At 42.3% G+C, this 26817-nt stretch overlaps 1 protein-coding gene across 3 annotated transcripts in view; it reads right to left on the bottom strand.

Annotated features, from left to right (window-relative positions):
* Positions 1–26817, bottom strand: part of GRIK2 (glutamate ionotropic receptor kainate type subunit 2) — a 662376-nt gene that overhangs the window by 437512 nt on the left and 198047 nt on the right. For all 3 annotated transcript variants that reach the window (XM_056856041.1, XM_056856040.1, XM_056856042.1), the window contains exons 2-3: positions 10117–10293; positions 8990–9247 (exon numbers count right to left, since the gene is read on the bottom strand). In XM_056856041.1, the coding sequence (XP_056712019.1) occupies positions 8990–9247; positions 10117–10293 (435 nt within the window). The remainder of the gene's footprint in view (positions 1–8989; positions 9248–10116; positions 10294–26817) is intronic.

The following is a 26817-nucleotide window of genomic DNA, read 5'->3' as shown; positions in this document are numbered from 1 at the left end:
TCTGGGTTATGTGTAGGTTTGCCAACCCGCTGGAGATCTCCTGCTATTACAACTGATCTCCAGCCAATAGAGATCAGTTCACCCCACTCTCCTCAGGCTCTGCCCCAGAAACCTCCTGCCAGGGGCAAAGAGGGACCTGGCAACCCTAGTTATGTAGCTAGCAAGCTAAGTCGCAGAACGTGTTTTTGCAGCAGTTAGCATTAGTACCAGTCTAGGGCCAAACTAGATCAGACAGATGTCCTGACTTTCCCCTTGTGCTGTTTTTTTCTGATCTGAAATGGTTCCAGGGGACATATGGGCAAATAACTGTCCCAGGAACCATTTCTGGTTGGAAAAATGGCATAAGGGGAAGTCAGGATCTCCTCTTCTCCCACACTGCCGTTCCTAGCGGGAACTTTTTAAATGGTGGCACATTGCCAGGGCAAACCCAGAGGCACCCATCTTGTCTAGTTTGGCCCTTAATTTACTTCATTCGTATTTCTATAACCTATCATTTCTCCCTTTATCCTTCACTCAGAGCTACAAAGAGACTCTTTATGGTGCTTAAATCTTTCACCTACAACCTCAACAAATGCTAATAGGAGAAAAAGCTTCTGCTGATAGCAATACATTTGCATATGCCATTAGATGACACTGAACTATGTAACGAAAAGGTACTAGCAAGTAAGGGCTTATGCAAATAGGAAGTGGAAATAGCATGTTCCTTGATACTTCAGCTTGAAATCCTGCTTCACAACTTTGGAGTTTACAAAGTATTTTTTGGAATGGGCCTGATCTCCTTTTCCAGTTTAGAGGATTAGCTCATGTAGCTGGATTTCAGAAATCTGGAAAAAAAAAGCAGCATGTAATTTTGTTCTCTATGGATTTTTTTAAGACCCCAGGAGGAATACAGCAAGAGATCAAACCTTGCCATTTACTTTATCTAGCATAAAAGAGACAGACTTAATTAAAATGTGCAGATATTTTGCAGGTGTGCATCAAGGCTGGTATATCATATCACTAAACCATGCCGATATAATTCTAGGCATGCTTATTTCAGAACCCTCAGAGAATTAAATGTGATTTGCATAACGCTGAGGACCGTGCTGCGAACTGGAGCAAAAGAAATAGTGTCTGGGCAGAATATTATCCTCTTCTTTGAATATTCTTGTATAGAGGGGTTGTTAACTTTTGATTTCAAATAACATGAACTGTTCAAGTGGGATGCAGCAATCACAAGTCATGGTACAGAAACACAGATAAAGCTGGTTAGCTAGAAGAGGCACAGCAAAATCTTGTCAGTCATAATTGACCTAGAGTAAAATCTGCCAAGCTATTGATGCTGCATGGCAGAACCTTAAGGATCTCTGGTTGAGGTCAGCAGCAAAAATGTTTTTCTACTGATTCAGATATGTATTAGCTTTTTAGTCCCTGGTGGTCATTTGCCAGAACATGCTTCTCCTAGTAGTTGTTGTTTTTTTAAAAAAAAAATCAGCCACCAACAAATGTATTAAATTTACTCTCTCACTGCCCATTCCTGAGGTTTCAGGTTGAAACTTCTTAGGAGGCGGCCTGACCCCGCCGCCAGCTTAAGTGTGTGTAATCACGAGATTACACGCACTTATGGTGATGGGGAGGGTGGCTCCGCCGGCACCCAAGCGCCATGGAGCCATGCCTCACCCCTCCGCCGGCGCGGCCTCTCTGTGGTGCAGGCCACAGCGTACAATGGCCGTGCCGGCATAGGGGGTTGTTCCGGGGGCAGGCCAGGAGGAGCAGCCGGTTAGGTGGCTCCCTATCCCGGTTCAGCCCGGTACACCGGCACCGGCAATGGCGGTGCTGCGCCTGCTTTTTAGTCCCAGTTAAACACACACACAAAAAGCCATGTTTAACGGCATGCGGGAATCGGCTTAGGAAGAGGCACCGCCGTGCCTCTTCCCTGCTGTCCCAGTATGCCGCCAGCTCAGGAATGGGCTGTCAATTTCAACAAGCCCAATGATGCGTTAAAGTGACCATAGCCTTTTTGAAAATCTGGGAAGTAATTATATTGGGGGGGGGGGGTATATTTCAGTGGCAGAACACATGTTTTACATGTGAGGGTTCACATGCTTGGATCTACTGGAATGTTTCTGTGGTCAGAAGTTCTAACCACTTTGCTCAGAAGTAAGCAAAATGCTGTGGTGGATCTAAGCCACAGATTCAGTTCCCAGCATTGCATGTGATTTTGGATACCTCGTTTTGGATACCTGCGAAAAGCCTCCTTCATACTGTATCCACATAACAACTTCAGCCTAGTACCCAAGCCAAGGCTAACTTTCAAAAAGAGAATTGGCCCCAAAAGCCATTCTTCATAACCTTCAACCTTTAAAACAAGGCTTCCAGACAGGTTATAGTACTGAGACAGCCTTGATAGCTCTAGTGAACAATGTAAGCCAATAGAGGGAAAGCTTCCCTATTAGCTCGTTTGGATGGCTTAGAAGCCATCAATACTTTTGGAATATTCCATTCTCTTACACCAGTTAGCAAAGGTAGTTGGGGTTACATTATGATGATCCCACTCTTATTTGATGGGACACAGCATGGATGACATTATGAGAGGCACATTCAATCCCCCAGGGGCTACTTGTATGGGATTAATAGGAGTAATGCTATCACCTGCATTGAACATCCATATAAAATTACTGGTGATATCTCAAAGATTCAGAATGGTGACTCATTTTGATTATAATATTTATCTCTACATTTCATTAACTCAACTGGTGTGAGGCCACTATCAAGCAGATAAGGTTAAACAATTGGAAACTGGATCTAGACATGATGGACCTTACATGCAAGTAAGGGGCGGGTATCTCCGATCCAAGAAAAACACATACACACACACGTTTTAATGGCAAAAAGGCCACTACTTATAGCATAAATGAGCCCTGAGGCTGCATGAGGTAACTGGCAAAAACAATGGACTTTCCCAGGGACAAAAGGTTTAATTACTTCTCCAATGGCTAAGATATTAAAGTATGAAAGGGCATGAGGTAATGACAACATGGAAGAATACCTTAGTTTGCCTGATTAAATACTGGCAAATACTTCAGTATAGATTTTCAGATGTATGCAGATGATTGGGAGGTTTTCCCAGGAAGGGAGGAGTGGACAGGAGATGTCTTTGCTTAATTGTGCTAGATGGGGCTGGAGGGTGAATTAGATATTCAAAAAGACTAGTCAGAGGTAGCTGAATAGTTATTGGATTGCTGATGGGATTAAAGTGTTGGCTGTCAGTTCCAGGTGTCTGCTTGGAGCGCTTCATTAAGGATGCAAGGGAGACTCATTTACTCCCTATTGTTTCCAGCTTATCCACCTCGAGGTCAGAAGAATGCAAACAACCCATCTCTGCCAAACAGCACCCAAAGTTTGCACAGGTCACCAAAATGGGGTCGAGAACCCTGGACTCGTTGGTCCATCTTGGCAAAGCAGTGCCCTGCTTCTCCTGGCAGGTTTGGTCCCATATGCCCTCATGGCATACCAGGTTGCTGGGACAGATAGGGAGCCAACACTGTGGACTTTGGAACTGTGGCTAGGAGTCTGTTCCATCATATACATTTAAGATGAAGACTTTTCTTTTTTTACTGGAAAATGATTCTGTCCACTCCCATATACTCCTTTGTGTCTTTGATTTGGTCTTCCATTGTGCTTTATGTGGAGCCTTCATTTAACAGACTTGAATGTTTGAACAGATGCAAATCCTGCCTCATGTATTAAATGATAGAAACATACAACTTGCTTAATAACAAGAAAACATACTCAACAAGGGCTGCCTCTTCCAAGATGAGTCCATTAACATCTTTGATCAGCACAGTAGATGCTGGTGGATGTACTTCTACAGTAAGCTCATGCACTCTCAATGGCAGTGCCCGGTAAGTCCATAAGATAGGGTTGCCATCCTCCAGTTACTAGCTGGAGATCTCCTGCTATTACAACTGATCTCCAGACAATCGAGATCAGTTCACCTGGAGAAAATGGCTGCTTTGGCAATTGAACTCTATGGCATTGAAGTCCTTCCCCTCCCTAAACCCCGCCCTCCTCAGGCTCTGCCCCAAAAACCTCCCACCACTGTTGAAGAGGGACCTGGCAACCCGGCCGTAAGACCAGGCTTTCTCTTTACCAGCCTCTCTTTAGGCTTGCAATACTTTTCATTTGTTTGTTTCATAAGATATTTGCAGACTGAATTTATGGTCTTGTTTGTCAGCTGAATGTGTGAACACTGGAGGAGAAGTCTGCTACCACAGTCTTGCTCCCTTCTACACATTAAGAGTTTACAGATGGAGAAAGCTGTGAAAACAGCTATAGTTGTGTCTTTTGCTGGCAAAATATATGCAGACAGGGGCTTATCTCTATTAAGATACTGTGTGTATATATAGTATGACAGATAGATAGATAGATAGATAGATAGATAGATAGATAGATAGATAGATAGATAGATAGATAGATAGATAGATAGATAGACAGACAGACAGACAGACAGACAGACAGACAGACAGACAGACAGACAGACAGACAGAAAATGGCAATTTTACACACATTCACAGTATTCATCAAAATGCTACTTTTCTGCAATTCATTTCTAGAATGGGTTGCCAAGCACTAAAGAGAAACCAAGCAAGGCAACCTGAGTTTTACTGTGCGAAGCTCAAGGAGAGGATGCAGTCAGAACCTGAATGTTGTCTGAGGGCTTGATAATTCTGTGTCATATTTTCTTTTTCAGTTCCAAAATATATTGAGCACAAACATGTTATCTTCTTAGAGAGAACATAACTGCATGTCACAAATCAGTGAAATGAGGCCAATCGCTTTAAATAAGAGTATAGTGCCAAACATGAAAGGAAAACTGCTTACAACGGAGGGGGGAGAACACACTTTTACTGCAAAAGGCCTAACAATGAGAAATGATTAAAGAAAGGATGACGCATTTAATATATGCCACTTTGGAGATCTGACAGGAGCATTTTATATAAACAAGCACACAATTTATTATTATTTGCCATCAGCAACTCGGAAGGATGAGGCATTGCACAAATAAAAATTAAACCAAAAATATACACCTACAATCCAACACTGATTTCATTGATTTAAACAAGCTCAGCTCTGTGTTGGATTGAGGCCAATATTTGTTTTGATAGCTTTCATTCATTGCAATGCATTTAAACTCAATTTCAAGCTCTGGGGCACCTCCGGGATCTTTTGTAAAGCTCACTCTGCCTGCTTGTATTTATCACCTTCAGATTCACTGCTGACAATTTAATTTTTGAGTCTGAAGTTTCCAGGGTTTTGCCTGAACACATTCTCATCCTAGAGAAATTAAAATGATTTTTAAAACCAATCTGATTGTAGAATACACTGACACCACAATACTCCTTATTGAAGGCATACACACGATTTGTCATCTCTGAATCCTCAACAAGCAGGAGATTAGTTATGAGGCAGCTCATCTACCCTGATGAAGGACTACAGGGTTGCCAGATTCCTCTTTGTCACCAGTGGGAGGTTTTTAGAAACCAGTGGGAGGTGGAGCCTGAGGAGGGTGGAGTTTAGGGAGGGGAGGGACTTCAATGCCATAGAATTCAACTACCTAAGTGGCCATTTTCTTCAAGTAAACTGATCTCTATTGGCTGGAGGTCAGTTGTAATAGCAGGAGATCTCCACCAAGTACCTGGAGGTTGGTAACCCTACTACAGACTGTTGCTTAAGCTCTTCCTCAGAAGCAGGTCTGGCAGTTGAGTAAGTCTCTACCCTGCCATTTTAAATGGCAGCACAATTCTCTTTCCACCTGTACATCTACTGACGAATAAGTAACCCCAGCCCTTCCCTCTCGGCAAAGCCAATGGTTCTGATATTTCAGTAAAGGCATAAAATCACAGAGATGTAAGATTCCCTTTATGTTAAGAGCTAATTTTCAAGGAAGTGATAAACAACATGTTTCCACTATGCTCATTAAAAATGAAATAGATAGTTATGAAGTCCAACTGATAAAAAACATGGTTATAACTATAGTTTATCATTCCCTTAACAGTTTCGGTAATGCTGTGCTTGAAATAAGTCATCTGTAAATCAAATAGTTATTCATTATTTATATTGCACCCTTAAATATATAGCACTTCATAACTGCCCAGGTCCATGCCATACTTATAATCATAAATTGTTTATTACAAGCTGCTTCCTATAAAGCATTTATAAAACAACATTTTATCTAAAACATGACCTGTAAATTGTGTTAAACAAGGGGAGATTTTTCCCAAAAGGATGGAAGTATTCATTCATTTACATTCTCTCTCTCTCTCTCTCGCCAAGTGAAGAAATATGGCTGTACTAAGTTCTGAGGGACCTGATATTCACATAAGTTAAAAGATAACTTTGTAGTACTTGAAAGGAACATCATCACATAAACAATTTTGATGTTATGGATTTATTGAAGTTAGGTCAACTGGTAATATACCCCAAATTTCACTGGTAATCCCGCAAAATCACTTGCAGAGTTATGCATGACTCTGATCAGTATATTTCATCCAGATTTTAGTGCTTAATAGAGAAAAGGTTAGCTAAAAGCTCATTCCAGATTTGTGGTGATATTGGTTGGCATAGCTATGATCTGCTACAATTCTTTGAATATTAGGTATCCAGAATTTTCTGTGACCAACTATCACTTTCCAGGAGCTATATGAATTGGAGTAATGTAGTGACTACCTGCTGCTAAGGAGAAGACTGAAGAATTTGAAGACCTTCCTGCAGCACGAGGGCCACAAGTGTATGAGCATCAACTGCATCTATGGATTTTGCATTGTAAGAGGAGTGGTATCAAATCATGGAAGACCATCACTGCCTACCTATATTGCCACTATTGGTAAGAACTATACAGTTGTGACCTACCTCTTGTGGGGCATAGCCATGTACTTTTTAAAAATAAACTTTCTGGGTATGAATTTGACAAATCATGGCTTCCACAGATAGGGTTTTTTCTTGCAATGTTTCCTGACAAAAAGACATGCAGGGCTGATTGTGGATTATTTTCCACATTTGGTACAGAAGTCATCACTAACATCCAGCAAACATGATCTAGTCTTGGTCTATTGCATAAATGACAGCTGGTGATGCTATTCTCCACCCCTCACCACTGTCTCAAATTTGATATTGCCCTCACAATGATAAGCTCTGAGAAGGCTCTTAAGCGTTCCTTCCAGACTTTGAAAACAGTTGAGAAGACCAAGGGTCAATCTGCATTATAAAGCACAGAGCACATCTAGTCATTCTACCATGTGACTCTGCAAAAGCCCCAAAGTAACCAGTTTTGTTTCACTAGTTGAACATATAGAGCCAAAGTGTCATATGCTGAGAGAGTGGTTGCACACCACTCCTGGGGCACAGCCATGTAACTTTTAAAAATAAAAATACTGGATATGAATTTCCTTCAAGAGGAGAAGAGGTTGTCTTTGACCTTTCTGACCAAGTTTGATCTTGCAAGTAAATATCAAAATATGGGGACAAGTTCCTAAGACAGTGTTCCTAAACAAGCTACTACCTACTTCAGCATCAGAGCCAACTCTATTTTTGTATTCACAATCGGTTTCACAATTGGAGAGCCAGTGTGTTGCAGTGGTTATGAACAGTAGTTTGGAGGGGTGGAGCACAAGAAGGTAGGCGCTGGAAAAAGAGGGTCTATTTGGCAAGTAATGGGCTACTTGGTCTAAGGGTCATATCTCAAATGAACAGTAAATTGCATGGTTTTATTAAACAGAATTCTTTCATGATTAATATATTTATTTGGGCCTGGATTCAAACACTCCCTTCCACTATATAAGAATCTTTCTTCAATAGAAGAAGATTCTCAATTAGTGAAATGGAATCTTTGGATCTAATTCACCTTTTTTAAAAATTTAGGCACTTTCCCATAAGAATCTTTATGTATAAGATGCTGTATGGTTCATTGAAGCAAAAAAAAAATTGCATAAACATTGAATTTCAATGTTAGACTGGCCTTGAAAATTAGAAGATGTCTGAAGAAGAAGCCAGCTGCACAGTGCTACAGGGCTGGCATATGATGCTATGGATAATATTTTATAGGCATACCTCTAAACCAGTTTGGTTGTGTGTATGTAAAGTGGAGCAATTTCATCATATTTACCACACTAAACTTACATCACCATAGCAGTAAATGATGTGCGGCATGATCTCAATTACCATATGAATAAGCAGTTCCTAAACAAGCTACTATCAGAGCCAACTCTATTTTTGTATTCACGATAGGTTTCAATACTAAAGTTCATGGGAAGCTTCTTATCCATTTGGAAGTAAAACTGCCACATTTAGAATTCGCAGATTTTATGTGGCAGCTGGGGAGGGGACAGAGTTTCAAACCTCAAAGAAATTGCAGGATTAAAATTACAAATATTCTTAGAAAATGTCAACAGCAGAGTTCATACAGTGCTCTCTAAACAGAACCCTTCCTGGTTTCTTTTCTTGCTGAAATGGCAGTGATTTTCTTTTCTCATGTAATTTGAAAAAGTTTTTCCCCCTGAGTTGAGACCCCTTGGATAATTGCTAGGATGAACCTTAACTTTTTAATGCATCAAACTGAAATTTTCATCTTTCATTCAGTGTCAATATAAATCAAATATATTTAGGGCTGCCAACCTCCAGGTAATTATCCAGCAAATAGAGATCAGTTCACCTGGAGAAAATGACTGCTTTGGCCATTAGACTCTATGGCATTTAACTCCCTCCCCTCCCAAACCCTGCCCTCCTCAGGCTCCACCCTAAAAATCTCCCACCAATAGCGAAGAGGGACCTGGCAATACTAAATATATTACAGCACTTGACGCATTGTGAAAGGTGCATGTATCACAGCATTTCATAGCATTTCAACAGTAGCACGGAAGTGGCATGTAAAAAAAATTACATTTTAAAGGAATACAAAAAATATTAAGTTTCTCCCAAATACATCTACATAAAATACTGCAGTCTTGCTTACCTGTGCTGTCATCATAAACAACAGTGACAGTTTTCCACTTGAAGAACTGGACAAGGTCAAGGATGGCGCGGCTGAGTGAAGAGAAATCTGGATAAAGACTGACATAGAAAGAGTCTTTGTTGTCTGAAACCTGATGCTTCCAGCGAGTCTGTATATGTGGGACCCCCAAGGCATTGCAGATAGATTGCACTGCATTAGCTGAAGAGCTATGGGAAGGCCCAAAGATAGCTGCTACTCCAAGAGAGAGCTGATCGCAAGCTGAAAAGCAAGACATGGATGATCAACAGTGTGCAAAGGGGGAGGGACTTGTTTTCAGCAAACTATCTATCAAACAAGGCAGGGTTTGATAGCAAAGCCTCCTTCCTAATCATTACAATCACAATTGTCTTGTGGAATGAACTGCTGCAAGCAGAAAGTAATTTATATTAAACATACTTGAAATAGATCTTAAATGTTAAGCCGTATATATATGCATTAAAATGGAGCTCACCAGCCATGTCAACAGACCTTGGTTGTCCCTGTTATGGTTCTCTGGTTGTCTAGAAAGGAAGCACAGATTCTACTGCAATTGTTGCAGATGAAACCAAAGACCAATTTTCAGTCCTCTTCCCTATATACTCCGTTTCCTAAGGCATGTTAAGTTCACCTCAAATGCTTTTTTGTAGAATGGATGTAGAGATTACAAGAACCACACCGCAAGATCTCCACTTCACTTTGATTCTTTCTTTGTAACACCTTGCTACCCACCTGTTGTACAGTGGCTTGTGGAGAAAGGCAGCAAGAGGCAATCAGATCTACATGCTGTATTGTGCACACAGATATATAACCAGATAATAATGAATAAAGATAATAACTTGCACTAAACACTAAATAACTCGCATGACACTAAACAATTCCACCTCATATTTGCCTGAAGCATTATTTTCCACTGGTGCCACACCACAGACTGTGCTTTTATCTGCCTACGTTTGTTAAGATCACATAGAGCAGCTGAGTAAGTCTCACAGACTCTGGAAAGTGCAAAATCAGACCATTGAGGTGGATCAAAATGTATTCCCCTGATATGGGGACACCAATGCCCAAGCCAAGCAAACATCTACATCTCTTGAAAGCTTTCAAAGGCATACCTTTTTTGGATGCTTCGAAACTGTCATAGAGGTTTATCTTCTGTGTGTCATACGTTAACGTAGTGTTTGGCAACAGAGTTCTGTTTCTATTTATTGTGTTCACAGCAAATCTGAAGGCTAATTCCTCTGCTCCCATTGCTCCCGTTGGGCCAGATTCCACACATTCAAAAATGCCCCCTAGAGAAATTAAGACACAAACAAAAAAGAAGAAGAAGGGAAAAGTCAGCAAAAATAAGGTAACCATGCACATTAGACATAACTGAAATCTATACCTTTAGGTTACTTTTGCATTATCACCTAAATATAAAAAACAGGCCCCAAGATTAATGTAGATCAGAAATTGTAGTGAAAGAACAGAGTTGTAAAGCATTGCAGGACCCCACAGTAGGACAGCTTTGCTGCTAATTGGCAGGCAACAGGACTGTACTACAGCTGTCAAAGTTAGGGTTGCCAACCTCCAGGTGATGGCTGGAGATCTCCTGCTATTACAACTGATCTCCAGGCGATGTCAATCAGTTCCCCTGGAGAAAATGGCCACTTTGGCAATTGGATTCTATGGCATTGAAGTCCCTCCCCTCTCCAAACCCCCACCCTCCTCAGACTCCACCCCCAAAATCTCCAGGTATTTCCCAACCTGGAGCTGGCAACCATAGTTAAAGTCCTGTGAGCTGAAATAGCCCAAATAAAACAAAGAATCCTTGTAGATCCTAAAGTCAATGCAGGAATTCTAGCACGAGTCAGTTGACAGTCTCCTCTGAGACCAAGAGAAGAGAGGTACATAGACAATTCTGGGCTTATGAAAAACCTATAATGAACCCTTTCTCTTTTTAGCTATGAAAAAATGTTGCCATGATCTTAGCTGACAACTCCAAGTGTGCTGGATGCAAAATCCACGTAATCCTGGAAAAGTTCATTGGTTTGGGCTTTTTGGGAAGGAGCACTTGCATAACCCCCACCCCACTTTCTGACTGGTCAAAGAAAAATCCCCTCTTTTACATGGAACCCTGAAAACAAAAGACAGACAAGAAGGGGGGCATTTTACACAGGTTGTGTCAAAATTCCTCACTCAGTCAAACATGCACTTGCAAGTTCCCCACTGGAAACTCAATTCCCAGGCATGCAGGGTCCATTTCAGATTGGGACAATGGCATGCTGGGAGAAGAGGTTTCAGCTTCCCTCTCCTCAACAATTTTTCTGACCTGAAATGGCCCTGGGTGGCACTATTATCCCCTTTAGGGGATATAGCCCATGTCTGCAGGGTGGGGCAGAGGTCCAGAACACCCTGCTGGCTGTTGGGTCTCATTTGACTGGTACTGCAACCGTTTGTCAATTTAATGATATGCTTTCTTTTAGAGTTCTGCTTTTTGCCAAGGCCTGGCTGAACAGGACAGGAGCCAAGTGAAATTCACAGAGTGCAAATAACTTGAGCAGAACTTGTAGACAATAATAGGCACTCCATACGTTCCTTAGAACTCTCCTAATTTGTATTTTATCAAATCCCTGAAGGAGTTTAGCTTCATAAACTGCTTCTTTATTTTATCTTCTCATATCTAGAGAGAGGAGATGATTTTTCCTGCTGCTGAAGCCTGTAAAAGCCCAGCCCTTGGGAAATGGACGCTCCAGTAATAATACTGGAACGGGAATATTGCATACAAAGAGAGAAAATGGCAAACAGTTATAGGTAGCTAGCGGTACTAATTTAGATCTCACAAAGACTGAACCATTACAGTAAGATGCTACAAACAGGTAAATATAGTTAGCAACTAGCAGGGAAGAAAGCTTTGTGGATAATCATGAGATACACACTATTACGGGCATTCAACAAGGAAGCAATGTACCTGGATAACAGCCAGGTAATATTAAACAAAAAAGGCAGTGGAGAAATTGATTAACTGAATAATGTTAATATGAAGGTCAGGCATAGTTTAGCAAACTATGGATTAACAGAGAATATTATATTTTGGAGAATCTAGTAATATCATAAAAGCTTTGTATTTGCACTTTACCAAGCCTTAGAACACTAAACCATTTGAAGCTGCTGCATTATAGCAGATGCTATTTTGATTTCAGCAGGCACTGAAAATAGTTTTGCAGCAGAATGCCGGATGTTACTGCATTTGTTTGATAAATATAGATGCCAACTGACAAAGGAGAGTAAAAGGCTGTTTGACTAATATGATCAAGATTAGGTGGAGGGGGTATTTTGTTTTTCTAATTTGCCACTTAGCCATTTTTTGAATAAATAGACTCCATGCAAGCAGGTTAGTTGTGAAATAAACACATACAAGCGAGGACCTGCAAGGACTTGAGGAAGGCATCTAATTTCCCCCTCTCCCAGTATTTCCTCTTTACCTTCTTTAAAAGCCCTATAGCCTCTCCTCTTGTTTTGCTTCTTTTTGTCAGGCCTAGCTTTGATGACTGTTCCCTCAAAAGCCAGAACAGCCCTGGAAAGGACCCTGCCCCCTCCCCCTGCCTTTTGCTCACAGAAACCATACCTTGAAATACTGTGGTGGCCTAGCAACAGCCACTGAGGGAATCCATTGCTTAAAGCTACAGGTGCTCCTTTTATCATTTTGAGGTTTTTAAATCCCCCTTTTTAAAGATTTCAGATTTTGTCTGCAAAGCTGGGACGTTGTTCAGGTTTGTAGAAAGATCTCTTGCTCATTCACAGCTCCAGTCACAGGATTTAATTATCCTCAGATTTGGGTGACTTTGTAGATAGAATATATAAGTGGGAACCTGCAAGGACTTGGGGGAGGCATCTCATTTCACCCTCCCCCACGATTACTTTCTTCCTTTTCCTGAAAGCCCACATAGCCTCTCTCCTTTTCCAGCTTTCTGCTGTCCTTCTAGGGTTGCCAACCTCCAAATGGGGCCTGAAGAGCTCCTGGAATCATAAAAGATCTTCCAGATACAGAGATTAGTTGCCTAGGGTTGCCAGGTCCAGGCTGGGAAATTCCTGGAGATTTGGGGGGTGGCGCCTTGGGAGGGTGAGGTTTGGTGAGGGAAACAACCTCAGCAGGGTATAATGCCATAGAGTCCACCCTACAGAACAGCCATTTTCTCTGTCATCTGGAGGAGCAGGTGAATTACTGGAAGATCTTCAGCCTCCACTTGGAGGTTGGCAACCTCAGTTCCCCTGAAGGAAATGGCTGCTTTGGAGAGTGGAGTCTATGGTAATATAACCCTCTGATGTCTCTCCTCAAACCCCACCCTCCACAGGCTCCACCCCCCAAATCTCTAGGAATTTCGTAACCTGGAGATGACACCCAACAGTCAAGCGATCTTTATCTGCCCCTCTGTCTTAAACTTTCCCCCTCCCTCAGCAGCCTCTCCCTAAGAAAACTATGGCCCAGTTGTGTGGTGCTGGCCACAGGGCATGGTAGGGAACCCACAAGGCCTTGTGGGAGGCACACCACTTCCCCCTGTATCCCACTCCCCACATCATTTCCCCTTTCCATCTTTCTGGCAACCCCCATATCCTCTCTCCTTCCCCTGCCTCATTCTCTCCTTGTCAGCCATTCACCAACCTACCTTTTATCGACCTCCCATCTTCAGCTAAATTATTTATTTACTTCATTTATACCTCACCTGTCTCCACAGTGAGGACCAAAGCAGCTTACATTCTTCTCTCCTCCTTATTAACTGGACAACAAACCTATGAGTTAGGTTAAGATGAAACTGGTCCAAAATCACCCAGTGAGTTTCCATGGTAAATAGCTATTCAAACTTGGGTCTCCAAGACCCTACTCTGAAGCTCTAACTGCTACACTATACTGGGTTTCATGGGGTTGCTGCTGTTGAACAGCTGCAAGCAGCCAGGTGTAGTTAAGTCATGCAAGTCAAATGGTATCAAGTCACCCATAGGTATGTCAACCTCTAGGTGGGACTGGAGTTCTCCCAGAATTACAACTGAACTCTAGATGCCAGAGAAAATGGCTGCTTTGAAGGGTGGACTCTATGGCATTATATTTGGCTGAGGCTCCTCCCCTACCTAAGCCCTGCCCTCCTCTGAATTCACCACAAAATATCCAAGAATTTCCCAGCCTGGAGCTGGCATCCCTAGCCAGGCCTGGCTCCAATGAGTCCTCCCTCAAAGGCCAAAATGTAGGGCCTGGAATGGGCCCTACACCCTCCCTCTGCCTTTTGCTGACAGAACCAAGCCTGGAATCTATGGTTGGCTGGCAGCGCCCACTGAAGGAATCAGTTGCGTAAAGCTACAGATGCTCCAAGTATAATTTTTGGGTTTTTTAAACTCAGATGTTTCTGCAAACCTGGAGCCCTTTTCAGGTTTGTAGAAACATCAGTCTTACCTGTTCACAGCTCCTGTCACCAGATTTAAGTATCCTCAGATTTAGCTGACTTCGCTATTAGTATATAAACAAGTGGGGGACCTGAAAGAAACTTGCAGGGTGGGGGCATTCCCCTGCCTTTGCTTCCTTGCCTCTCCCCCTTCTCTGTCACATTTCCCCCTCTTTTTGCCCCCACCCCTTATCTATCAATCTTTCATCGCCCCCTTCTCCCCTCACCCCTTCCCCCTCTTTCTCCTGCATCCCCATCTCTAGAAATCCTCTTACCTACTTCTTCCCTCTTTTATATCAATCTGCCCCCTCTCCCCCACCCTTTCTCAATCTGCACCCTCATTCTCCTTTCTTTCTTTCCCTCAGACAATTTTCCCCCTTCTTTCTCTCTGCCTCCCTCAGACAATCTCTCTCCCCCCCCCCTTCTTTTTCCCTACCATTGAGCCTGGCAGTAATGGTTGTTCCTGGGGACTGCTCCAAGCCTGGATCAGATCCCAGGGGTTGCCAGGCCCGGAACAGCTCCCTGCGTCTGCCAACTGCCAAGTCTGCAGAGCTATCTGTTTGGGATGAGACCCCAGATATAGGTGTCTGCAGATGGGCAGCATACGTGAGAAACAGATATATAGATGATGAAATCCTAAGTAACAATAGATTAATATGAACAAGAGTGGATTATATAATGCCAATTTAATAGGGTGTTTTGCCTTCTGAAATCTACATTCTAGCATATCTGCATCACAAGCTTGATAAAAACATTTCTACACCCCATATTTTCTTCTTTGGAATTTACTACAGCTTTTTCATTCTGCTCAAAATACAAACAGCCACAAGGCTATTAAGAAATCTACTTGGCATACTGTCTTCAATTGGAAGCTACAGCCAAGCAGCACAAAGCCAATTAATTGTTTGCTATAGAATTTCTGCAGTGGTGCCTGTAGTCCAAAGGTCTTACAAAGATATCTATTGCCTTGTGTAATAAAGATCAAATTCAACACAATAGGAAGTAGGAACATTTGTTCCTGGAAGAGGAACTGACCCTGCGTAAAAGAGTTCAGCTTCCCAGTTTTGCAATGGAACATTGTATAGCCAATGGTCCCTGACTGGGTAGAATATAATGAAGAATCATGGGCTCTTTTGCAAAGAAGGTCCTTTGAAAAGCCGGAGTATTATTAACAGTACATACAGGTGTATCTTTAACTAGGAATCATTACAGTTTATCCCCCCATAGAATGAGATCAGCTGTCTTAACAAGGCATCCTTCAAACATACTCATCAGGAATTCATATACTCATCTCAATCTGTCTTGCTCCTGTCCCTTGTCTTCAAATAAACTAGCTGCCTTTTATTTATTAAAGCTCAGCATAAATGTTTATTCATTTGAACGGAGACGCCACTACTGTCTCTTTTTCACACACCCCTCTCATTAACCAACCCAGGTCCCCTACTTCAGCCAAGGTCGGTGGGAGAAAACTGGGATTACATTTGGTTAATGAAGGAGAGGGGGTAAAAGGGAGGAAGCAGTGGTGCCACCAGCCCACTGGTTTCCACTGCTCCTAATCAGGAAACCATAGAATTTTGGCCGAGATTGCTAGAGCGTCCGCGTTGCTTTTGGGTAAACCCGGAAGTGACGTAGGCGTGTTGCATGGGGAAAGCTCCCGCCGGTTGAGCTACGGGGCCTGGCAAGCCTACTTACCAGCAGCATTGACATCATTTCCTGCACTCACCGGAAGTAATATCATCACATTGCAGGTGTTATGGGGATGCTCTGGTATTTGGGCAAAAACTCTATGGTAAAAACAGCTTCTACCATAGAGTTTTTGCCCAAATATCAGCGTCTCCACGGTGCTGGCGATAAGAGTGTGTGTCATAAGTAATGTTAATGCTTCACTGACAACAGAAGCCCAACCCTCAGTTTGCTGCCAGTAAGTTCCCTTGCATCCCTAATACCCTGCTGGTTGCCAGAGGGTACCTGGCAACCCTAGGTGTGACGTGCGGGAAGGAGTGCAAATCTGAATGCTCGCCAATACAAAACCTCTCTATGCACAAGAACAAATAAAATGTCAGTGAGAATTTTTAGCTGAATTCTTCTCTCTGACAGGCTGGTTGTCTACATGCAGAGCTGGCTGCTTAAAAAACTCTCAAATTGGAGCATTCAGATTTCCAATCTTTTACCTGCAGATTGAAATGCAACACGAAAACAGTGTATGCATTGGATTGTGCTAGTTGTACAAACTCCTCCACAGTGGGACAGAGAAGTCCAATACCTAGGGAGGGCATCTTGGCCATCTTTTGGTCACTGGGGGTGTGGCGGGGGAGGTAGTTGTGAATTTCCTGCATTGTACAGGGGGTTGGACTTGATGACCCTGGTGGTCCCTTCCAACTCTATGATTCTATGATTCTAGTAGAAGTCAGACTATGCTTACATCCGTGCTGTCAGCTGATCAAATCTACCTTCCTATAAAATGGACTGGGGGGGGGGGAGCAATGGATTCCAAAGCCATAATACTACCAGAGACTGCCTTCCAAAAGGCTGTCATGAGTCATGTTGTTCCAGCCAAACTAGACAGTTGATCGGCCTGCCATTGTTGTGCCTATTCATGATAGCTTTATTAATAATCTAAGTAAGGCATGCAACACATGCTGTCAGATAAGCTGAGAGAGAAGTAATAAATCTTGCAATTCAGAAGTAGACAAGCCGCCAAGCCTCTGTCTATCTCTGTCTAACAGCTTGAGGGAGGCAGATGTGGGAGTTGTCTGATTTCCAGCACAGCTTTTTGGACCTGAAATTAAACATCCAAACTGGCTCGAGCACAATGAAGTGGGTCCTTTATCCAAATGACACGGCCAAAGTATTTAAATGCTTACTTTGTGCACTCTTGGGTTGTCTTCCTTCTCTGCATTTAAAATCCTTATTGGAATATGAACAGCTACTGCAGTTGTGTTTGCAGCCACAATCAGTGAAGGACTCTGGTCCTTATATTTTATAATACACAAATTGTCCTAACATGTGCACTGGACTTAATTAGCATCTGGTAATAGCTGCCTCAGGAACATGATCCACAGGTTTGATGTCAGGGTGGAAGTTACTAAACAAAATCCCTCTAAACTCATGCAAGTATGTTGGCACTAATATACATCATACATTTCACGGGGAGTGGGGGAGAGAGAATTATACCATTTATGATAAAGCAGGCCCTCCACTTAGGGTCGCCAGGTCCCTCTTCACAACTGGCGGGAGGTTTTTTGGGTGGAGCCTGAGGATGGTGGGGTTTGGGGAAGGAAGGGACTTCGGTGCCGTAGAGTCCAATCGTCAAAGCAGCCATTTTCTCCAGGTAAACTGATCTCTATCAGCTGGAGATAAGTTGTAATAGCAGGAGATCACCAGCCAGTACCTGGAGGTTGGCAACTCTACCTCCACAAAGCAAGGAACACCACCTGCCAGCTAAAGCGGCAAACACAAATAACTGTATATTGTCAAAATTATACCAAAGTAACTTACATGTAACACAATCAACTGTGAAGTCTTTCTGAGCAAATCCCACTGAAATCCTGTAAGCATTCTGAGTCTAGTAGCTCAACTGTGGCTAGCACCTTCTGAATACTTCAAAGGGGGTTAGTTTGGCAAGCACAACATAGTCCAGGTAGAACACAAGGTGTTTGGACTGCCATAGCTAAAGCAGATTGATAGGGCTGGAATGTTGGGTAAATTTAACCAAACAGACCCAGATGGCTTATAAAGGCAAATCATTCCACATGGTACAGAACAGAGGGAGGGAGGTAGAGAGTACCAATCACACCGTCATCAGCAAATGGTCTGCATTTGATACATTGACAGGATATTAATTTTTAAAAAAACTGGATGTTACTTTATAGTGCAGTTAGAAAATATAATTTTCACTAACCAGGGTCCAGTGAAAAACCCACATCGAACATACACACACCATTCAGATCACTCTCCATTCTGCTTTTTCTTGCAGATGTGGACATGAAATGGATGCTTAACCTGACATCTGCAAGCTGCCACTAACCACATAAATGAATTCCAAAGGATTCTGGACTAGACATTTAAAGACAAAAGAACCTGAAATAAATAAAGCGTACCTCCTGGGTTTATTGAAAAAGGAGTTCTTCTAGCCAGCATCCAATGGAAAATTACACCATTAAACTTGAAGCAAAATGCCAGATTCCCTTAGTTGCTGCAAACCAACAGGACTGGAGATTCACAATCTATGCCAATTAACTAAATAAAAAAGATGCCTCCTTTTGTACAGGTACAAATGGCCAGGCACTAGGTTACACCATTCTTAACACACTTCCAGCTAACAATTTTATTCATACATATATTCCCCAATGTAATATTTGCTGGACTAAGAAGGAATGGTCCTCCTTACGTTTAAATACAAATGGCCATAAGCAAATATTTGCTCAACAGCATTGACCACGGGTACTTTGGATTTAAGCTTATCATTTCCCTGATTATAGCAGGAGACCTCCAAGGGATTGCACAAGTGGCCAACCGATGTTCAGCTGGTCAGCAGGCAGAAAGAGGCCAGCCAGACAGGGGTGGGGTGGGTGGTGATTGTTATCCCCACACAATGATACAACTTCCAGCATGATACGGAAGTGGGGGCTGAGGCAACATTCTAGCACTCAGCCCCAAACTCTATGGAAACCATAGAGTTTGGGGCTGAGCGCTAGAATGTCACCCCAGTACAACATTGTCACTTCCACGTCATGCCAGAAGTTGCATCATTGTGCAGGGATGACAATCGCGACCCCTTCCTTAGCAAGTTCCTGCCTTCCTCCCATCTCCCACTGGTTGCCTGACAACCCTGTTTGGATTCAGAGTGAAAAACAGGAAAATGTCCCAGTCCAGGTACTCTGGAAATCTATACATTCACCAGGAGGAAACTGTGGACACTGTTTACAGAAGGATACATTTACTAGACCTTTTCAAGATATGGTTCCCTCCACTCTCTGAGGGGGAAAAATAAAATGTCTTTTGGTTACCATTTGCGACTGCCTCAAAAAAAAAATCTTGAAAGAAATGAAATACTAATACTAGTTTGATATGTATATTCTATATATTTTGTCAGGGAGATTAAAGTACAATGCTGAAAGGCAAAACTACACTCTTTCACAGTGCAAATATATTGCAACCATAATTTTAAAAGAAATATTGCATTCACCACATTAAAAGTCCCCATGCATGCTCTGAGCAATACAAAAGGGGCCTCGGGGCAAACTGGAATTAGGCAATAAACATTTCTGAACGTTACTCGTGATCCTAACAAGACTAATATCTATGGCTTAAAGAATAAAAAAAGGATAGGGAGGGATCAGTACATTGATGGAGTACTGCAGCAAGCATGCTATTTGCCACTGCAGATTGTTAACGTTGCTACCTATTTACCATTCAACATTTCCTTCAGCCAGGATGTTAATGGACCATGACTACAGAAGGCAGCAAAATAGGAACACATACTTATTTACATTATGCAAAACAGGCTACCCCACATATTTCCCGCCTGCTTTTTATGTCTGAGCAGAACATTTTGCTGGATGGCATGCCTCATGATAGTCCTTAAATTGCCTGCTTTCTCAGACTGCAGCCATTGTCTCTCCAATAGGCATATAGAGACTGTGTTGTTTTGCAAATATCAAAGTAACAAAATATAGTTTAAATTTGTATTTGCTTTCTCATTTGTTAGTATTACAACACAGTATTGTTTCTGTGGCACCCCTTTTCTTGCTCTAACAATTTGAGCTTGCAAAGACACTGTAGAAGGGAATGTTTGTGTAGTGATGTTTCCCTAGGAGCATTTGCAGCAGCGTATTTGGACATACTGGGCTGGACCTAGACAAAACTGGCAATTTCTACCCCCTTCCTGCTGCAGGCCCCCCTCATGGCATTCCCCAGGCTCCCCTATTCCCCAGGAGCAGTATATGGAGATCAGTGGGCTAAGGTAGAAGGGAGACAAAAGGAAAGTTCCATTCCGCCACTGGAAAATTTATTCTGGATCCAACCTACTGTATATCTTCAGAGTTCACAGAGCAGGAGACGAATATGCACCAAGGAGACCCAACCCACCATCTCAGCAAGATAAGGGCTAATTCTACTTGGTGAGGATTATCTACATTGCTTTCATCTCCACCGCAAATGAAGAGTCATGCACAATGGTGATGGGGCTTCGACACATGGGATTTTCCTGGACACTTCCCTTTATCTTATTTTCTGACTTTTCCACATGCACTCCACAGTGATTCTGCATTGGCTGTTGGGGGCATGGCCATCATGGTTGCCATGGCAACTCACTGCTCCTTTTTGTTCTTTTTTTTCATGCATGAACTAGAGAGGTTTATCAACATTTGAAATAGATGTTGCAACAGATCATTATAGTGCTATAGCAATTACTGACAGAAAAAGATGTCAAAGAGCATCCATTGGTTCTGCAGAAGAAAATGCTGGGGAAATGGTGTGTAATAGGAGCTGTCAGTGGGGAAATGGCAGGAATGTGTGTGGGACCTTTACAAAACAGAAACATATTTGGTTCTTGTAGGTTATCCAGGCTGTGTAACCGTGGTCTTAGTATTTTCTTTCCTGACGTTTCGCCAGCAGCAGTGGCAGGCATCTTCAGAGGAGTAACACTGAAGGACAGTGTCTCGAGTGTTTTCACCCACAGGTAGACAGCAGTGCTAGAAAGTTATATATTAAGATCACTGGGAAAGGAGTGCCATAATTTTGGTGCCACAACTGAGAAGGCCATCTCTCGAGAGACACTGTCCTTCAGTGTTACTCCTCTGAAGATGCCTGCCACAGCTGCTGGCGAAACGTCAGGAAAGAAAATACCAAGACCACGGTCACACAGCCCGGATAACCTACAGGAACCAATGAACTCTGACAGTGAAAGCCTTCGACAGAAACATATTTAATTATTTACAACACTTATATCTCACTCTTCTGCCCGGTCAAAGCCTCCAAGGCAGCTAATAATTGAAACAGCTTAATAAAATACATCGCAAAACCAATATAAAAACAGAGCTAAATTACATATATAAAACAGGGGGCACCAAATTAAAACACTAAACAAATTAAAACACTAAACAGGAAGAAGGGATCTTTGAGGAAATGTCAGATGAAACACAAGTTTTCACCCACAGGTAGACAGCAGTGCTAGAAAGTGATATATTAAGATCCCTGGGAAAGGAGTGCCATAATTTTGGTGCCACAACTGAGAAGGCCATCTCCCAGGCTGCATCATTCTTTCCAGATGGCATGCTAATATGCTTGGACTGTTTTATTTCCAAAAAAGTCGAGAAAAGCAGGTTTGGGAAAGAGCGTGTTGAGGACAGGTAAAACCTGGCAACAGGACAATTACTCTGAAAGCTCAAAAAAAGCAATTTCATTTGGAAGCCAAGGTGGAGATGAACCTTATGTGGAAGTAACCAAGAAAACTCACTCTCTCTCTCACGTTCGCATACACACACAGAGGGCTGCCAAGAATCAGCATTGCTGTCAGATAGCCATCTATCTAGCCTCTGCTTAGAAACTTCCAAAGAAGAAGAGCCCACCACCTCCTGAGGAAGCCTATTCCACTGAAGAACCACTTTGACAGGAAGTTCTTCTTAATGTTTAACCGAAAAAGATAGTTCATTAATTCTGATAAGCAGATGTCCCCTTCTCAAAAACAGTTTGGTTCTCTTTTTAGAAGAGAAGAATAATCATTACAACTGTTAAATAAGACTCCATATAAAAATACATAAAATATTATTTTTACTTGCCTACATAAGAACCCTCCAGCTGAATCAGACCAGTGGTCCATCTAGTTCAGCATCCTGTCTCACACAGTGGTCAACCAGTTCTTCTGGAGATCTAACAACAGGGCATAAAACCCAAGGCCTTCCCCTGATGTTACCTCCTGGCTCTGGGATTCAGAGGTCGACTGACTCTGAACATCGAGGTTCCCTTTAGACATCATTGTTAGTAGTCACTGATAGACCTATCCTCTGTGAATCAGTCTAAACCCCTTTTAAAGCTGTCTAGGCTTGTAGCCATCACTACATCCTCTGGCAGTGAATTCCACGTTTTAATCACTCACTGTGTAAAGAAGCATTTCCTTGTGTCCACCCTGAATCCACTGCCCATCAGCATCAATAAATCAGGACGTCCTTGAGTTCTAGTATTTTGGGAAAGGGAGAATAAGTTCTCTTTGTCAATTGTCCACCCCGTGTATAATTTTATAAACCTCTATCATGCCCTCTGTAGTGGAAACTGCGGAAGACTATTGTAATCACGAGGAGGTAGATGGTGATCAATGCAGCCCTTCTCCATGTGAGAGCAATCTCAGGGCATCAGGGGGTTGACTTCCCCACAGCACTGTAAATAATGAGCACCTGGTGATGGGAAAATAAATCTGGCTTCGCTCTCTGCTGAGAGAGAGGGGGCTCCGTGAAGCTCGGGTCTCCAGTGAGAAGAATCGCCTGCAAAAGGAGGACAAGCGGGACGCCAGGAGATGTGACTTCATGGAGATGTGACTTCCCATCTTATTAAGGTCATTTGGACTGGGTAACGGGTTGTTCTCTGCTAATAAAGCTGCATACCTTTTTGTCACTAATAATTGCCTGTTGGGATTCGTTCTTGAACCATGGGTAATACACCCTCCTTACTCATCTCTTTCCTAAACTGAAAAGTCCCAGACTCTTCAGCCTTTCCTCATAGGGAAGGTGCTCCAACCCCCAAATCATCTTGGTTGCCCTCTTCTGTACTTTTTCCAACTCGGCATTGAGATATGGTGACCAGAAATGTACACAGTATTCCAAACGAGGCTGCACCATAGATCTATACAGGGGCATTACAATATTGACTGTTTTATTTTCAATCCCTTTCCTAATAATCCTCAACTCAGAGCTTTCCTTTTTTTTTACCACTGCAGCACACTGAATTGACACTTTCATTATCTACTATGACCCCGAGATCTTTTCCCCTCTCAGTCTCAGCCTATGGTACTTCTGAGCACTTGCTGCAGATGTTGGCTAGCCAGAGCCATTAATGCTTACACAGAAAACAGGATTTTGATTACCAGTCCATTATGATCCATTGGGGAGCCCTTAAGCATCAGACTTCTCTGTCAGCACAGCATTTTTCTCCATCAGTGGTAAAGAGTGAATTTCAAAGCAGACTCCACTGAACCACTTAACTTGGCAATCTTTTCTTTTCAGCCCATAATGGTTTTTGATATGCTTGCAAAGGGTTAGCTGGTTATGTTTTTGTTGATAGTCCATTTCTCCATTTCCAGGCCCACTGAGGATTCTCTAATGCTAATGATACTGTTTGTTATGTAGCCTCAAAGTGGTATTTACATTCATGCAAATGGGAGTAATATCTTCCCACACTTAAAAGACAAACAGGACAATCACTCAGTGTAACTCTCTCCCTACAGCAGTGCATGCTACTGAATGCTTAAAGGTGTACTTTTGAACACAGGATGGACAAATGACTTCCATCTGATTCAGCTATGGAAACTTCAGACATTAGGGACCCATTCTGTATACCTTTTCAAATGGCAACATTTGACTACATGACTTTTTAAAACTTTATGTTCACCACACCTCTGCATGGCAGAAAGTCACAATCACTCATGGTCCCCTCACTCAGTATGCCTACACTGAACACACCTTTTTAGCGAGTACACACTGTGGTGCTATAATAATGGAATCTGTGAAACTGCCCTTTAAGAGTAAATTCAGTAATATTGCTGGTGGATTAGATCACTGTACCATCTAATTTAGCATCCTGCTTCCAACAGTGGCCTTCCAGGTGCTTCCAGGAAGCACAGAAGTAGAAGACAGCCCTTCTCTGTCTGCTCAGGCAGTTGGTATTCAGAACCTGCCTTTGGAAAGGCAGGTTCCATTTAGCTGTCATGGATAAAAGCTATTGATTGACTGATCCTGTCTGAATTTGTCTAATCAATTTTAAGGGTATCTAAACCAGTGGCCACCACCATAGTTTATGACAGCTAATCTTATAAATTAATTATATATTGTGCAGCTAAAAAACGTTTGTCAGCTCTGAATGTGCCAGCAGTTATTTTAGCTTGCTAACCCCAATTTATAGTATTATATGGAATAAAGGTCTATCCACTTTCCCCACACCATTCATACATTGGATCAACCACACACACCTTTTAAAAACCAAAAATATCCTAAAGGAAAGAGCTCATCCTTGGATCTTTTTGGGTGCCCTTTCTATGCCTTTTCTAATATGGCAATGTCCTTTTAGAGCTAAGGCAATCCGAATAGACCAATGGCTAAGAGCCAACATTATTAGAATAGCATCAAATATTGTTATATGCAGTATTCCAAATGTGGCTGCTGTTGGCAGTGTCTCTGTAGCAGTCAGGACTCAGAACTGATTGAGTAACAAAAGCTTTATTTATGGAACTAACAAACTGGATAGAAAGAGAAGAGATAAACCTAACTGCCTTACTAGCTGAGTTCTAGAGTTCTAAGACTAGCATTCTGCAGACAGACAAGGGGAAACCCCTTAGGAAAGAAGGTACTCCCCCTACAATCTTGCCTAACTAGAGCTTGCTGCCTGCTGCAGGATCTTCTTTCCTCTTGGACATGGCTGTATTCCAACTGCTGCACCACAAGGTTATATCCAGCTTGTATCCGGTTGAGATGTCTATGTGAAATAATTTAAAATATTAGAGGTAAGATTTTATAGCCAAGTTGGCAGGGACAGTGGCATTGTAAGGCCCTTTTTGTCTCATCAGTTGAGACATGCCAATTGGATCCCCAATCCTTTTTTAGTTGTTCCTAAAGGGCACCCCCTTTGGAAAACCTAAAGGTGCAATGGGGAATTTCTTTGCATACATTTCAGAAAGTGCCTCTAGCTGCCATGTCCAGAGCACATTCCAGCACAAAGGCAGGATGAGGTTCCACGGCTCCAAGGCATGCATAAGATGATCAAATACCCAGCTTCAAGGGATTTTTCATTAGAATGGGCCACTTGGCCCATTGCAAAGTACATCCTCTGCTCCAATGGGCAAAGTATTGCCTCTGCTCCAGCTGTCATTCAAGCGATCCACTCAGGATGGGCCATAAAAAAAACAATTTACCTTTACTTCAATCCTCTGGCTCTTTGTCAATATGCTAAAGATACCCATCAATGGCCTCGCCTTGAAATGTCAGGTGTCATTTCCACTCTTCCCGCTGAATTTTGAGGGCAATTACTTTCAAACTGCCCAATCAAATTCATACTTTATTTCTTGGACCAATCCTGAGCCTGCCTGGGGAAGTCAGATCCCATGCCAAACTATAGCATTTCCTCCAATAAAAGGAGTAGCCCAAGTCTATGAAAGTGTGTGCCAGGTTTCTTCCATTACTTGAACACCCCTGCAACTGCTTTGTAGGCTCTTTTCTACTGGACTTCCAGCTTATGAACTCCTTGCAGTTCTCAGCTCCCACCCACCTTGGATCAGGGAGTATTACCCACTTTCCCTTCCTCCACTTCATTCCTTTCCCCCATTTTCAGTTTTGTGTGTGCATGTGTTTTATTGGGAGGGAGAGGGTGGTTTTAATCTGGGTTTTACCATTTTTTCCTTCTATTGAAAAGAAGAATCAAGCACTGTAACATCTAATCAGCAATTACTCTTTTTCTTAATTAAAATGTTTTGTGGATCACTGGTGCACAAAAAGATGGTCTAATGGTTTCTTTATTTGAAAGATGCATCTCTCTGTTACATGATATTCTTCAATAACAATACAAAGGGTTGATTCCACATGAAGGTTCTACTATTCATACACCTCTAAATTTCCTGACCCAAGCCTTACACTGAGTAAGACTATTAAGGTCAATATTGTCTATTCTGACTGGCAGCAGCTCTCAAGAATAGGTCCTTCCCATTACCTAGTCCTTGATTCTTTTTAACTTGAAAGGTTGGTGATTGAAACTAGGACCTTCTGCATGCAGAGCAGATGCCCTACCACTGTGCTCCAGTTCCTCCTCTGAATTTTCACACATACCCACCCAACAGCTAAGGTCAGCTGTAGAGTTCCTACTGCATATTTACCTTTCATCTGAAAAAAAAATCCAAGAACACTAGGGATGTGGGATTTTCTCTGTTATGGCACCTAGATGACAGCGTTCCCTTCCCACATAGGTTTGCCTGCCACACAGGCATCTCATTTTTATGCACCAGGAGGAGATGAGTCTTTCCCCCCCAGACTACTGAGTTGAGTTTTTTGAGCAGAGGGTGATGGTTCCCTTCTTCCTCCCTTATACTTAGAATTTCTACTGAGTTTTATGGGTCTTAGAGTTTATTTTTCAGCTATTGTGTGCTTCAATTAATTATTGATGATTTTACTGATACTTTTAATAACTTTGGAAGCCACCTCA

Source organism: Euleptes europaea, chromosome 10, assembly GCF_029931775.1.
Source record: "Euleptes europaea isolate rEulEur1 chromosome 10, rEulEur1.hap1, whole genome shotgun sequence".
Taxonomy (NCBI): domain Eukaryota; kingdom Metazoa; phylum Chordata; class Lepidosauria; order Squamata; family Sphaerodactylidae; genus Euleptes; species Euleptes europaea.
Note: the sequence above shows the minus strand (reverse complement) of the source record. Positions and strands in the feature narration are given on the sequence as shown.